At 37.2% G+C, this 15,612-nt stretch overlaps 1 protein-coding gene across 2 annotated transcripts in view; it reads right to left on the reverse strand.

Moving 5' to 3' along the window:
* SENP6 (SUMO specific peptidase 6) overlaps positions 1-15,612 on the reverse strand; it is a 71,829-nt gene that overhangs the window by 49,676 nt on the left and 6,541 nt on the right. For both annotated transcript variants that reach the window (XM_066547406.1, XM_066547405.1), the window contains exon 2: positions 3,955-4,048. In XM_066547406.1, coding sequence (XP_066403503.1) covers positions 3,955-4,048 — 94 coding nt within the window. The remainder of the gene's footprint in view (positions 1-3,954; positions 4,049-15,612) is intronic.

The raw sequence follows: 15,612 nt of genomic DNA on the forward strand, positions 1-15,612 counted from the left end.
CTTAAGGGAAGTTCATAATTACACATTCATATTTAGACATTGAACAAGAAAACAAAAATTACTGTTTACTTACCTCTAATCACTTGCCATTTGTTTGATGTTTTAAAACATTAAGAGCTATGCAATAGTTAGTTAGACAGCTGAGATTAACAGGCTATGTTTTCACTACTTTCTACAAGCAACCCAAACTTTAAACCTCTGCTGACCATTGAGGTTACACTCTAATAAGCTGCAAGCACATTTCTATCAACTGATCCAGTCACATTTCAAACATAATTGGAATTTCTTTCTGAAAACTATTACATATAAAACCAGTAGGCTGACGTATTTGCCTTCACAGCACACTGTGTACATTCTTTGTTTTAAATTACATAGTGGTAGGCAGCACACTAAAAAAGCTGCACTATCAGAGGCACAAGAGAAGTAGCAGTATTATTATTAACTCATTTACAGTGCCATTCCATTAAAATTAGCCATAATTTAAAAAGTTTTCATCAATTTAAAGGCTGCAGTGCCCTACTAATGGGCTCAAAAAAGAAGCATAAAACATCTATATAACTATAGGAGGATTTTTTGACAAAGTAATACAAATTTTATAAGCAGTAGAAAAAAGCTCAATGTAAATATATAACACAGTACAATACCCAATGTAAATATATAACACAGTACAATGCTTTTCCATTTATCAACACGTGGAAAAAAGAGGTTTATTCCTCTAAATAGAAGGGACAAAAATAAAGCTTTTTGAAAGAAAATTGTAGTTAAGTAAAGACACTGTAGTACAAATATATTAAGCCCATTTATTTGTATTCCTTATTTTTGATAAGGCTACTGTTATCTCAGTGGAAGGCAGAAGTCTAGACTATAAAGAAAACAGTATGACAGACAAAAGAAATCTGGGCCCATCCATTTACAAAACCACTGGGGAGCATACTGATGTATTTCAAAACATTTACAGAGATATTCCAAAGGCAGTAAATATAAATTATCCAAGACAGCTCAAGAGAGTCATCTGTAACACCAGAAAGCATCTTATAACATGTTAATGTCACAAATTATTCAAATATATTAATCTGGCCAGGTTTGTTTAAGTCTGCCATCCTTTCATATCTTCTGCTATACAAGATCAGCTTAATTTCCACCATTTATTCTGTGGTGGACTACACAGATTTCAGTGTGCTCAACTGACCAACTGGTCTTTTCTTCTGTGGTTCTCCATAAAGGTAGATTTCCTATGGGATCTCCAATTATAAAGCAAGGAAAGTCTCAAGCCACTTGCTACCATCCTGAGTAGATCAAATCTTTTACAACATCAAAAACGTCACTTTTACTCTTTCAAATGGATGAGCATTATCTGCAGGTGTTTGCTTTGGGATAAGATACTTGTTAATTCCCATTCTCAATTTCTATAACTCTTGTTCCACACTGAGTATCAACTCTGGCATCAATTTAAATTTATATAGTGTTGGGTGATCATTATTTTTCCAAAGCTTCTTCAGTTTACAAACATTTTTTAGTCTTTTTGTGTTCATTATTTGATATCTTAACCATTATGACTCACCTCACCTATGTCTGAGGTAAGCTAAATGACACCCTTCTTTTAAAATAATCTACCTGTTCTAAAAATTGCTGTGGTAGGAGGTCATTAACCACATACTTTGTGTTCATCTTACTGAAGAAAAGATCATCCAAGCAGGAATCCAGTGCTGACCAACATCATTAGCACAGGTCTCATGCGGTAATACAAGAATACAGCCACTCCTTTAAGTGCTGAGATGTTATTCTTAGGCTAGTTCAAAACAAACCTATTGTGTGTCTGCCATTAAGAGGGAAAAAACTCTGATAAAGTCAGGCATCATAACCCCAGTGCCTCCACAACAAGCAGGAGATGCATCCAGCTGCTTGCTTCAGACTCACAGCTCTTGCCATAAAGAAACCATGTAAGAGTCAAAGAGTATAGTTAGTATCAGCACACTACAGCAAATACCTACCTACTGCACAATATACTCAAAATACTGGGAGGGACACAAAGCTTTATTCTGGAACAATTACATGAATTAGAGATGCTAATCTTTGAAATCTTCTACTAACGGTAAAGGAAATTTAGAAATAAAAAAAAGAAGGAAAATTTACTGTTACTTGTTTTCTGAAGATTCCCTTCTGTCAATGTTTTGCTGTATGAAATAAAAATGCATCAAAAAAGCAAAAAATATAAATTATTTCAAAATGCTAAAAGCTTACTATGTCTTTAAGATAAACAAACCCAGGTGTTACCAATAGTAAATAGTGGGTGGCTTAAAACATGTGGCAGTTTGGAGGGAATAAGAAATTGCCTCAAATGGTATCAGAGTAAGTAAAGAAGACAAGATCGCCAGTTTAAATCAATTTTCAACTACTCTTCTATTTATACTTCAGAGTAAGATTCTGCATAATTCACAGATATAAAAGCAAATCATAAATGATCTAAGTAGGCAATAAAAATTCAATTCTAGCTATGGAAAAACTGCTTATTGTGGAGAATATTTGAAAGAAATGAAAAATCACCCAGACATACAATCTTAAAATCAGATACAATTACATAAAGATTATGTTTCATAATAATTTTTCTAACTTTTATTTTTAGCATCATTACTCTATACATTTTTCATTCTATGTTCTTAAGTCAACATCAGCTGGAGACTGATGGAAAACAGCAGTAAATTACTAGTAGAAAAAAAAGCTGCTATGTTTTCAAATGTGACTTATTTCTGAAGGCAAGTAAAATGGAAATAGTAACCGTATGGTATGTACTGCCCTTAGAACATATTTGTGTGTACTACAAATGGACGTAAAGTTGCTAGGGAACAACACGACCTTAATTCTGTAAAACTAAAATGCCCCTAGTTTGTGAACTCTTTAAAAAGTGCTTTTAACTTCCAATATAGTTCTGTTTTGACAAGCGCTCTTAATGCTTACCTCACACTTTAATGAACTCCTGCATTCATTTTTTAATTACTAAAACTTCACATTTCTTAATGTTTTATTACGATTACAGCATAGCCTGCTGCTGCAGCAGCCTCTGTGGTTATGTCTATTTTCCTACCTCCCTTCCAATCCATAGTGTTTGGCAGAATATTAGATGATACAAATTCATATATGAATTATTTTTGTACTTAATCAAAGGTTTCGGCGACTTCTTACTAGAGAACCACAGCATACCTTTTAAATTTGCAGATTCTACTCTCCAAATATCTAGGAATAACAAATAAATTGACATGAATTCTTTGTGCATGACACTTGTTCTTTTACAATTCATTAGTAATTTTGAAAATAAATATATTCATATTGAGAAAACATATTAGTAACAATAAAATGTCACAAGGACAAAGTATGCATTCAAACTATACACACAGGATTAAAGTTTTAGCCAAAATCCAAACATACCAAGTAAAGGATTAAGTTATAAGGACAAAAAAAAAAGCCTTAACTCCATTCAGTGAAATAAACAGAGGAAGAAAAACCTAGAATCTTTAAGCTCAGTTGAACTTGATGAAGGCCTAAAGCCACTGCAGTACTTGAACTATAACTGTCAAGTTCTGAGTAGCATCATCATTAAAGGAAGGAAAAGCTGAAGCTGCTTGGATACCCTACCTATTAACTTCATTATTCTGTATGTTCACATATTGCTTGTCTGTGCTCCTTACACTTACACAGAAGATCCAAAGACAACTGCAACTCTTGTGAAATCTACTATGCCCTGTGTTGTAAGCCCCATTTTCCCAATAAAGTTTACATTATAATGAACTCCTATTTGGCAATACTATTTAAAAGAGTAACGTATTTGAAATATTTTTTCTTAATCACTGAAAGTTTAAAATATAATATATTATTTCTTATTCATAAATTACAGAAAATAAGTATTTAATTATAAATACACATTTATACTTTCAATAGCCTAGATAAAAGCATCCTTACTCTTTCTCTGCATCTCCTTCACTTTCTTCTGCATGATCAAAGCTCCAATTACTTTTAAAACCTCCATCTCTCTTGGACTGTGATCTATCCAAAGCTGAAATGAGAACAAGTGAAGATAAGTCTTGATTTCAAGCTGAGTTATTAATCAACACAAACTAGAGGAGTAAACCAGATGCACGTATTTTCCCCCAGTATTTATTTTATTGACATCAGTATTTAACTATCATTTCATCAGTAAGTCCATCAATGCAGTGGTGATTATTATTTCCCTAAATAAATAAAAGTATCTGTCAACATCTTATTAACAGTAAGTTAGCAAGCTATTAAAAATTATGACCTGAGTTCATGTAGTAACTATTTTCAACTGTTTTACTGATACTCATAAATTTAAGGGTAGTTTCTCTGACATGAACTGTATGCCATACACAGAAAGGGTCCTAAAATGGATTATTTACATGACTAATAACCAAATGTATTCTGAATTTTTCCATATAAAAGCAACAGTTCCGAACTGTCTGAAGAACAATTGCAACTTAATATGCTGGATTTTTAATTCCACATCTGACACTGACGTGAATTAACATATAATGCAAATTAAAATTTCAGTGTTAGCATCAACTAAGTAAAAATTTTCAGTCATACTACAGAAAATTTCAGATTTCTCTACTACAATATCCACCCTTACAGAGATTTTCCCATAATATCATGGCATGGGGTATTCTTAAGTGAAGGTGTTCCAGAGCACGGAGACAGCACTCGTTAAAGCACGGCACTGTTCCCCCTGGGCTTTAAATACTGCAATTAAGAGCTGTCTCACACAAATTCTCTGAGAGACAAACTATACAGCTGCTTTGATTATGGTTTAAGTGTGTTTTTTCTTACTACATTTGTCTTTACATTGTTGAAAATGCATTTAGAAATAATGAATGAAACTGATATACTCTAATAGAAAAGACTAAGAAAATCACAACCAACAACATATGTTTACGATGAAGTATAAACAATGCACACAGAAATATTTATTGCATATTCAACTTCTGCTTCCAACTACTTGCACCTACTGCAGGTCCTGAGCCATGGGTGAATAAGTTAAATACATATTTTTGTGGTTCAGCTTTTCCTACCCTCTTCTTCTCCCTGCTTGCTTTTTAATCAAGACTGCTATATAGAATCAACAACATCTTGCAGCAGAAAGTATCTCAGCTGAATTACAGGGGTATCTCCTTTTGTTAACTATGATTCCATCTGGCACCTTTTGCTCTTAGTACTCTACTTCTCCAGTCCATGTACTCAGAAGTCAGTAATAAGTAACCCTTCCCTATTCCCTCATGATTGCATAGATTCCTGTTGTGTGCTTCCATGGTCTTCCTTTCCCAAGCAGAACAAGCAAAAAAATTAGTCAGCTTAATTTTTCTTCACATGAAAGCTGTTTCAAGCATTTAAATCCCTCTTGATGATTCTCTTTGAACCTCTTCTAGTCTATTATACCCGGTTGAGATGGGGATACACACACTATGAGGAATACTCAAAATGCATACTTCTCACAAATTTCTACAGATGCAGAATGTTGTTTCTGTTTTCTTCTTTGCTCCTTTCCTAGAAAATCTTGACAGTGGATTTGTTGTTTTCACTGCTTAAGAGAACTGCATTGATCTTTAGGTACCAGATAATTCCACCTTTCACTCATGATTGGTTAAGAAGTACTTCAGAGCCAATTGTTACCTACAAAAATGCCCCTTTTTTACTTCTCAGTGGTTTAGATTACTTGACATTTACCTACACAGAATTTCATGTACAATTTCAGCCCACATAACTCAAAACCTGAGCATTTACAACTTTTTAAAAATAGCTAGACACTATACTAACCCAAGTATAGTTTAAACATCTACTAACCTGGTCATCTCGTTATCATACCCTTTTCCTTATAACTGTCCACCAATGTAAGAGATCCTTGTGCAATTCAACTGGTAACTCCTATTAACAAAACAAACATTTTTCCCTCTTTTTTCTAACTCTTCCCAATTGTTTCTTATGAAATTTCCCATTTTATTCAGAGGTAATTCAGCCTCTCCCAAAGCCTTTGACTTTACAGAGGGAACAATGAAATCAATTCTGGTCTCCATTATAATTTCCCTGAAATTATAAAGCTCACTGATGTAAAGTTCCTCAAATACTGCCACTGCCTTTTTAAAATGCTGATATCACGCTAGCTACCCTCCTTACCTGTAGCAGAAATATGATGCTAACCACAAGCAACACACTGCAGTCATTAGCTCCTTTATCCCCCAGTTCCTCTTACAACACTTGGATGAATGCCATTTGATCATGCTGCCTTGTTCACAGTTTGCTCAATGTACTGCAATTTCTTCCACTGATGCTTCATTTTGAGTCGTACACTCTGTCACATTCCTTATTAAGAAACATTCTGGCATGAAGAGCTCTCTAAGCGTTGCCAAAGTGAGTGCAAGCTATTCCATTATTCAGCTATGACCTTATATACTCCAAAGCCACCTTTTTCAATTGGGTTGTCTACTGATCTTCCAGACACTCCTCAAACTTTCCTGCTGAGTTTGAAGAAATACTTTACAATAGTTTTATGTCTGTTGGGAGTTACTAATCAATTTTTTCCCCACTTCATTATAATTACAGGTTAAATCCACCAGATTTTTTTATTATTCTCTATTTTCATTACTCAGATAAAAGATCTGATTCAAGAACTATGAAGTTTTATTTCAGATACTATATCTTACTCGGCTGTTTAGCCAGGCATTTTAGAATTTGGGGAGCCTTTTGAAATCTACTTAAACAAGTAGCCTGCATACTGTAAGCCTCCTATACCTTTAAATAACTCCCAAGCTGGCTGCAAATATTTTACAACTCCAGCTACATATTTTCTGTCTTTTTCAAAAGGTTTCTTAGTATTTTCTGTAATTCTTCTTTTAATTAAGCATTTTTGTATTGGACAGTTCAATTCACTGCTACTGATCAGTGCAGCTATCCATGGAAAATGTCTCAGTATCCCAGTTCTGCTCATTCAACTCTGGATCAATTTTCACTCTCTCTAGCACTCTTGGTCCTAACAAAAATGTAAATCTAGAAGTATACCATCATGTTAGCCAGAGTGTTCACCTGAGTTACTTGATCTGAACAGCCACTTGGTATCTGATTCCATACAGGATTTTTAATGTTTTTAAGGGGATAACAAGTAATCTGTTACTAAGGTTAAGCTGCTGACTATTTTGTACTAAGACTTAAATTTGGAACCCCAATGATGCAATTTTCACTATGTGCACTATTCAAGGTCTTTTTAATCAACAAGGCACAGTCATACCCAGAGGTGAAAATATTCAAAAAAGCCGCACTAACCCTAAGATATTATGTCAAGAGAAGGTAATCCTGTACCTCTGCCTAAGACAGGCAGCATGCTGGAGGCAGATTTCACTCTCATTTTTCCTCACACTACTAACTCCCTTTGGTGCTGTTACACTAAGGGAGGTATCAGTTCTGAGCCCAAGAAAGTACATGGAATTTAACTAGAGAAGTTACACAGGTGTAACTGACACATTTCACTGCTTTTTTAAACAACAGTTACATGTAATTTCTAACAAGCCAATTTAAAAAAATCCTGAAAAAATAGTGTGTTTCATTAGGACATTTATGTCATTACTAATCACACCCTGAAGCCATACAGTCTTCTTGTGTAAAACACAATTATCAAATTTTGGATTAGAAAGCAAAATATTAGAAAGGAAAATGTCAGCAAGCAGATCAACACCTTTAAATTACTGTACGTGGACACTGTTTTGTAAACTCCTTCAGCAGGAGTTACTGTCATTCAACAGTTCAAGCAATTCCTAAATGGAAGGAAAATCTTCATAGTGAATATCCATCAAGTAAGACCAAAATTTTGCAGTTGCAAAAAAAAGAATCAGTTAAAATTCTGCCTAAAGCACAAAATAAAAAATGACATACACAGTATTTAGTAAAGTGTTAGTGTCCAGCAAAAGACATCACCTTGGAAGATGTGTTTTTCTCATGTCTTGTACCTTGTGCCTCTAAGGCAAATCATTCCGTACCAATCTACACTACGACACACTAGAAAAACATCCTTATTTCTTTGTTTTGTATGTGATGCTGGGTTTGTGTAGCAAGATTTTGGCAGCAGTGGGGAGCTGCAGGGGATCAGAGGACCTCACCTTTGTGCCTGGGAAAACCATGGAGGAGATTCTCCTAGAAGACAGGCTAAGGCACGTACAAGACAAGAAAGTGACCAAGGCAGTGCCCATAGCTTAACTAAAGGCAAATCATGCCTGACCAATCTGGTGGCCTTCTATGATGGAATGAATGACAGCAATGGTCAACAAGGAAAGACTGTCTACCTACACTTCTCTAAGGCCTTTAATATGGTTCCACATTATGTCCTTATCTCCAAACTGAAAAGACATGGATGGACTATTTAGTGGGTAAGGAACTGGCTGGATGGATGGAGCCAGCGAACTACAGCCAATGTCCAGGTGGCAGCTGGTGACAAGTGGCATCCTTCAGGTCTCTCCTGACTCTTGGGACAGGTGCTCTTCCATGTCTTCATCAATGACATGGTGAGATCAAGAGCAGCCTCAGCAAGCTGGTAGATGACACCAAGCTGAGTGGTGCAGCTGACACAGTGGAAGGACCTGATGCCATCCAGGGGGGACCTGGACAAACTTGAGAAGTGGGCTTTCCCTTGAAATTCAACAAGCCCAAGAGCAAGGTACTGCACCTGAGTTGGGGAAATCCCAGACATGAGTACAGACTGGGAGAAGAAATCACTGAGAGAAACCCTTTGGAGAGCACTTGGGTGTTCTCATGGATGAAAAGCTGGATATGAGCCAACAGTGCTCACTGAGAGCCCAGAAGGCCAATTGTATCCTGGGCTGCATAGAAAGCTGAGTGGCCAGCAAGTTGAGGGAGACGACTCCGCCCTCGTGAGACCCCACCTGGAGTACTGCATCCTGCTCTGAGGTCCTCAATGCAAGAAAGACATGGATCTGTTGAGAGTGGGTCCAGAAGAGGACACAAAGATGATCAGAGGGTGAGAGCACCTCTCCAACAAAGACAGGCTGAGAGCGCTGTGATTGTTCAGCATGGACAAGACCTCAAAGAGACCTTACTGCAGTCTTGCAGTACCTTAAGTGTCTTATAAAAAGAAGGGAGAGGGATTTTTATATGGACAAGGGGCAGTGGTTTTAAACTGAAAGACGGCAGGTTTGGATTAAATGTACTACAAAGAAATACTTTGCTGGGAGGGTGGTGAGGCACTGGAACAGGTTGCCCAGAGAGGCTGTGGATGCCCACCCCTGGAAGTGTTGAAGGCCAGGCTGGATGGGGCCCTGAGCAACCTGATCTAGTGAATGGTATCCCTGTCCACAGAAAGGGCATTGGAACTAGATGCTCTTTAAGATCACTTTCACACCTAACAGTTGTATGATTCTCTCAGATCAACTCACCAAAGGAGTAAGATGCATTTACTGTCCACACAAAGATCAGTGATATATATGAAAATGTTACTTTCCTAGAAAAGTTGATTTGCCAGAACAACTCCCTTCTACCCCCCAGAACAAAATAGCAGAGACTTCAAGGTCTCTATTGCACACATAGAAACTGTTGTAAGTCTTTTATCTGCTGAAATCTCATCTATTTCTTTGTGTACAAGAACCATTCTAAACACACAATCTAGATCAAACAAAGGTTAGGTTCAGGACCCAGATGCTTTTTCACAAAGACCTGAAGTTTACATTTTTTCCCCAGTTGCTGGTAAAGAAACACTGCAAGCCTCATCTTACAAACGCTTACACCATCACAACTGCAACCAACTTATCAGATACTGCAGTGCTCGCACAGAAAATGTAAATTAATTTAAATGTACTCAGAATCATTGCCTTCATCCAGACTCATATTTAAATAAATGAAAAAGAATGCTTCTAAGCTTTCTAATCTGTTGCTCATTTAGAGTCATCAGATATATTGTTAAGAGGATACAAGTACTCATAAAACTCTAACACGGAAATATTTTTTGGTTTACTTTCTCCATTGCTTCATTATTCTTCCAGACAGGCTTCTATGCAAAACAGCTTTTTATCTTCCAGCTTTGATACCATCAGCTCTACTATATCAACTGTGTAACCACAGTGAGGTTGCATTTTCACAGTCTGAATTCAGCAGCACTATATGAAGAATTTTACAGGGCCCTCACTCTTCCTAAGAGTTGCCAATTCTCTCGCTCCTGTCCTGCACCCTGCATATGTCAGCACTGACAGAAAAGCTGGGGAAGGAAACTAAGTCAGGCAAGAACCCCTTGAGCAGCAGGGGAGGGGAAAAGCTATTTTTCAACCATATCAGGTCCCTCCTCCTGTTCAACCACACTAACACAGGGCAGCTGTGACAGCACAGCAGAGGTGAGGTCCATCCAGGAACTGAAACTATCATAAGTACTATGGATACCAAGGAAATTTCCATGGAATTGTAGCCTAATCTACATTTATAGGTAGAGATTTAAATATCTAGTGCGTAAGAGATGCTTTAACTTTCCACTCCCTAAATTAGCTGCAGAGGCAAAAAAAAAACCCAAACCAGTCAAAAGCACCTCCAGTAACAGACAGTAATCATAACCTCACAGTAGCTGAGCTATTACATGAAGCAGGGAGTTTAATAATGAAGTTCTATGATACCAGTGTAATGGATATCAAGCACAGACATTCCTTGGCACGTGAAGGGAATTCAATCTCTTAGCTGGCTAACAAAAACACCCACACCCTTCCAAGAACTTGATGTCCACAGAAAACAAATTATAAACACAGAGCATTCATTTCTGGACAAAAGTGTTCATGACCCTGAAAAGCAAAAGCATTTTTGAAAGTTCTGTATTTTAAAGATGGAAATCATCTGCATATTCTGGTAAATGATTGGGTTTTTTTCAGGGCTTGTAAGCACATTGGGCTGCTTACTTTGCAGGTTACTGCACTGATGACAGGACTGAAGGACACAGAACTGCCTAAGTTTGATAATTTGCCGAACTGTTAAATATTTTTTAAGTATTAACAAGGAGTAACAGAGGAGGGTGAAAGGATAGAGCTTTTAAATATGTTAAACATTTTCTTTGTGATGCCTTTGAAAGTTTATCAGGGTAGACAGCAGTGATAACCACACAACGGACAACTAATGCTTCTTCACCTTTTCTACTGATTCTCTCAACAAAGGTGTAGAGGTATCTACCCCACCCAAGAATGGTGCCCTTATGACGACATCAGAAAACAATGCAGAACGACTTCAAGAGGCCTTCCTTGTCTACACCAGCAACAAAAGGAATGCTACAGAAATTTGTGGGCATTTTGTGCTCAATGAGACAGAAACAACCTAATTACAAAAGACATGAAAAAAAATTAAGAATATGATCCATTTTTTTGTTATCCCAGATTTCACTGCTAAATTCTGCCGTCTGACTTCACAGTTCCTCACCTCTATCAGCAGAATCTGTGGGAATGCAGTATCACCCATTGTCAAGGAAGATGTGATTAAGGAGCACTTCAGCCAGTTGTACCCAAAGACTGGAAAAACATCACTGCCCTTCAAGAAGGGCAACTTGGATGACTTGGTGAACTACAGGCTAGTCTGCAAAAGACAGAACTTATTCTTTACCACGTGTGTGCTCAAGAGTGGGCCACACTGACCTGAGAGGCAATAGAGACCGGACAAATCCCTGAGCAGCCTGCTCTAGCTGGGTCTGGCTTGAACAGGATGTTCCAACCCACCTGAATCCAGCCAACCTCAAGTAAAACCAGTGACTATTCACAGGCACAAAGCATCCCCTGAATCAACTGCACCCCATCACAAAAACCTCCCAAAAGGAGTATGACAGTCACTTTTCTTCTTTTCCCTCTCTGAGTAAGTCTGATTCCCACTCAAACTTCCCACACAAGTAAAATAATTTGAGTAACATCAAAAGCAGGAGCCAACAATAAACAGGGAAGAAAGGAGAAACAAACAATAAACTATTTTTTTCATCTCTAGCATTATGAATTCTTTACTTACCTAAAACCTCTATTGCTAGACTTGGAGATACACCAAAAATTCAGAAATTAGGAAGAAAGTTTTGTTGTTTTTAAGGAAAGTTAAGTCAAAGAGAGGTATATTCCTATTTTATAGATAAAAATAGAGGATAAAAGGTGAGGTTAGCCTAAGAACAATTTCTGAACTGCCAATTCACTCTCAAAATATGAAAAAATATATAAAGCTAACAAGCCATTTTGAGGAAGATAGCAGTTGAACAAGAATTCCAGAATACACTTTCTGTGGCAAATCAGTATATTACATAATCACAGATGATCTCAAATTCTGAACACTGGAATAGTTTTAGAAGATGAGCAAAACACAGCATGAAACCTTACAGTATATTATGCATGTGATTTGCACACTTTGTTATGCACCATGGGATCCATCTTCACATAAAACCTAAGCTTGTGCAACTGAGAATACAGCAGCACTAAACAAATGGCAATCTATTTTTAGAAAGTGCTGAAAGGCAGTTACATACAGAGTAAGATTAATAACCTAGCCAAACTACCTGGAAATTAGGCAACTGACACTTGGAGAAGGTTTCCATGTTTGCTGCAGAAATTGGAACATCAGGTTGAAATAAAGCACTGTATCTTACATACCAAGAGAAGGAAGAAAAAAAGAATTTGTACTATTTAATTCTTCTGGTTTTATCCTGTAAAGTTTCATAGATGATATCAGATAGATGCTCTTCCCTTTATAAAAACATACAGAAACTGAAAGTCCAGAAATGTTCCACAATCTCTGCAAGAACTTAACTTGCACACACAGGACAGAAGAATCACAGAATTGTATTGGTTGGAAGGGACCTTAAAAATCATCTATTGCCAGCCCTGCTGCCATGAGCAGTGGGGAGACATTCAACTAGACCAGTTCACTCAGAGCCCCATCCAGCACTTCCACAAGAAATGTTTATTCCATAAGAAGGAACTCTAAATGTAATTGAAGTAGAAAAAAAGAGCAAGACACCTCTTTGAGGTTGTCAATTGTTCAAAATTCACATGAAATAGCAAAGAAAGCATACAAGGAAAATGCTCAACAATCTCAATTAACCTCAAAAATTTGGTCACATGAAAAAAGGACATTTCAGAAAATAATCGAGTAGGGAAAGGATGATGAAAGAGTTAGTTAAACTATGTGGCAAGAAAAAAACTTGCATTTGCCCTTCTGTAAAGGCTAAATACCTGGAGTTTTCTCCAATTTTTAGAGACACTGGCAAGCTTTCATACCCATACAAGGCAGCAATCAGCTGAGGTGGATTTCTAATATGGTTGAAAAGGAATAGACTAGCTCCACCAACACTTCTCCCCACACCAAAGATTAGTTTTCTGTCAATTCAGTTCCTCCAGGCAAGCTGCCATAAGCCAGTGAAGTGCCAGGGTTGAGTGCAGCACAGCTGGAGCTCGCTGTCTCTGGGAGGGGCAGCAGCTCTGTCCCTCTGAGGAGCACCCGGCAGTGGGCCTGCCTGTGCTGTCAACTGCAGGCACAATTCCTTGCGTGGCCCCCACACACAGGGACTTCTATGACTCTGCAAATCCATATACAGTTTAGATCTATGTACATTATGTCTCTTGAAAAAAAAAAATCAGAGAAATGCAACACAAATATAGGCAACAGCCTTCTGATCAGACTAGATACACTATTTACTTTAACTCCCTTTGCAATTGGCAATCATCAATACAGCAAGGTGTGACATAATGCAACTGGAGTACTGCATTAAGATCACGGAAATCTTTGTAATGGAAGTACAAAACTACTCCAGACCTAACAGCAATGAGTTTAAGGAGCACTGAAAACTGATAACTATGTCACAGTATACTAAGATCCACTAAGTAGGCTTTATTTTTTAAAAAGCTAAAAAAAATCACTTTAACATCCCATGAAAAGCAAACGTTTTCTCAGTAACTATTCATAAAAGCAACAGAAATGAAGATGGGCTATCAAACCATTTTTAATAAAATAACACATGCCAGCTCACTAATTGAACCGAGTTATAAAACTACTTTTCAAGAAACAGCACTCCAAAGACAGCTAAGCCAAAACACAGAACTTGTTAAGCGACCATCCTGCAGTCAGAGTTTCAGCCACTTCTATCCAAGGAAACTCCTGCTTACCTTGATCTCTAAGTTGTTTCTACAGAGCCCTTCTTACCCCTAATGAGCAGTGCCTTTTTCATCTAACATAGGCTTTGCTACATGACAAAGAACTTTTTACTTTATCAATGACAGGTAGTTTATCAATTTGTAGTATTTATCAAGATTCAGCTACAACATACCTGCCTTATGGCAGAGCTATAAAATCTCCATTGAAGCTTTACTGTCCCAGGGCCAGGTATATGCAATCACAATGACGTGGGCCAGCACAGTCCCAAAGTTCACTTTTGGGAGTTTACTCCCAATTGTAAAGGATCCTTAAATTGTTTCTTAAGCAGTAAGCCTTGGTAGAAATAAAGTTACAACACACTCTAGTAAACATTTCTACAAGCGAGCCTCAGAAATTACAAAGGCAATTGTAAATATGAAACCTAACATCGACAGCATAGTTCAAATTCTCATCTAATGGGCTCTTGAATAATCTTTCTGTTAGACTGTCGTATTAAATTCTGTCATCAGCAGGATACTCATATTTTGCTAAATGAGCCATAAAAATTGTACATGTCAAACAAATACAACATTATATCCTATGACATTAATAAAAATACATCAGTAGAATGAATTTTAGTACAAATGAAACAACTGTATGACATTGAATAAAAACACTCATAAAATAAATATTTTGCAGCTGTTTCTTACAGACATAAATTTCTAAGATTACATATTATTAATCATGTCATAGAGTAATATGTTTAACCACACCAAAGAGTATTATTGGTATTTTTCATTCCTAAAACATTGCTGTGGCAAGTCTTCTAATAAAAATAAGCAAACAAACAAAATCTCAGAGTTATGAGCAGGGAGACTTTGCTCCAGCTCATATGGTCTGAAAACAAACAAACAAAAAACCAGGAGGGCTTAACAGAGAGTTTTGAATCATCATTGCTCTTTATCTATAATCACTCAAGATTAACTCAAAGAAAGATACCCCAAAGTCTTTCACTCCAAATTCTTCTTTCATAGGAATTACTGGGACACACGCGCAGAAATGTTTCCTTGCCTCATGCAGCACTTACATCCCTTGTCTGTTAACAAAAACTTTTTAAAGGCCTGCCGACCAACCTGGGAAGAAATAACCACAGGCTGTTAATTTATTCCCTCCAGTCTCCAACCTTCACCATAACCTTGTTCTTCACAGAAGATAACCTGCTATTTAAAATAGTTGTGTTTCCTTGAGCAGAATAAAGCTGCTCTCACACTAAAATACCTATTACAAAGTTGAAGCTATGTAATACACCTTAGCCTGACATAACAGATCACCAGGCAGAGATGGAACAGGAAACATCCGATTCTTCTCACATGAGAAGAGAGGCTGTACGCTCTCCCCCATCCAAGCCATTGTCCCGCATCTACCAGTTACCGTTCAATGAGCAAATTCAACAGAAGTTTGGCAAAGTGCCAACCTGGCAAGACA

Source organism: Molothrus aeneus, chromosome 3 (assembly GCF_037042795.1).
Source record: "Molothrus aeneus isolate 106 chromosome 3, BPBGC_Maene_1.0, whole genome shotgun sequence".
NCBI lineage: Eukaryota > Metazoa > Chordata > Aves > Passeriformes > Icteridae > Molothrus > Molothrus aeneus.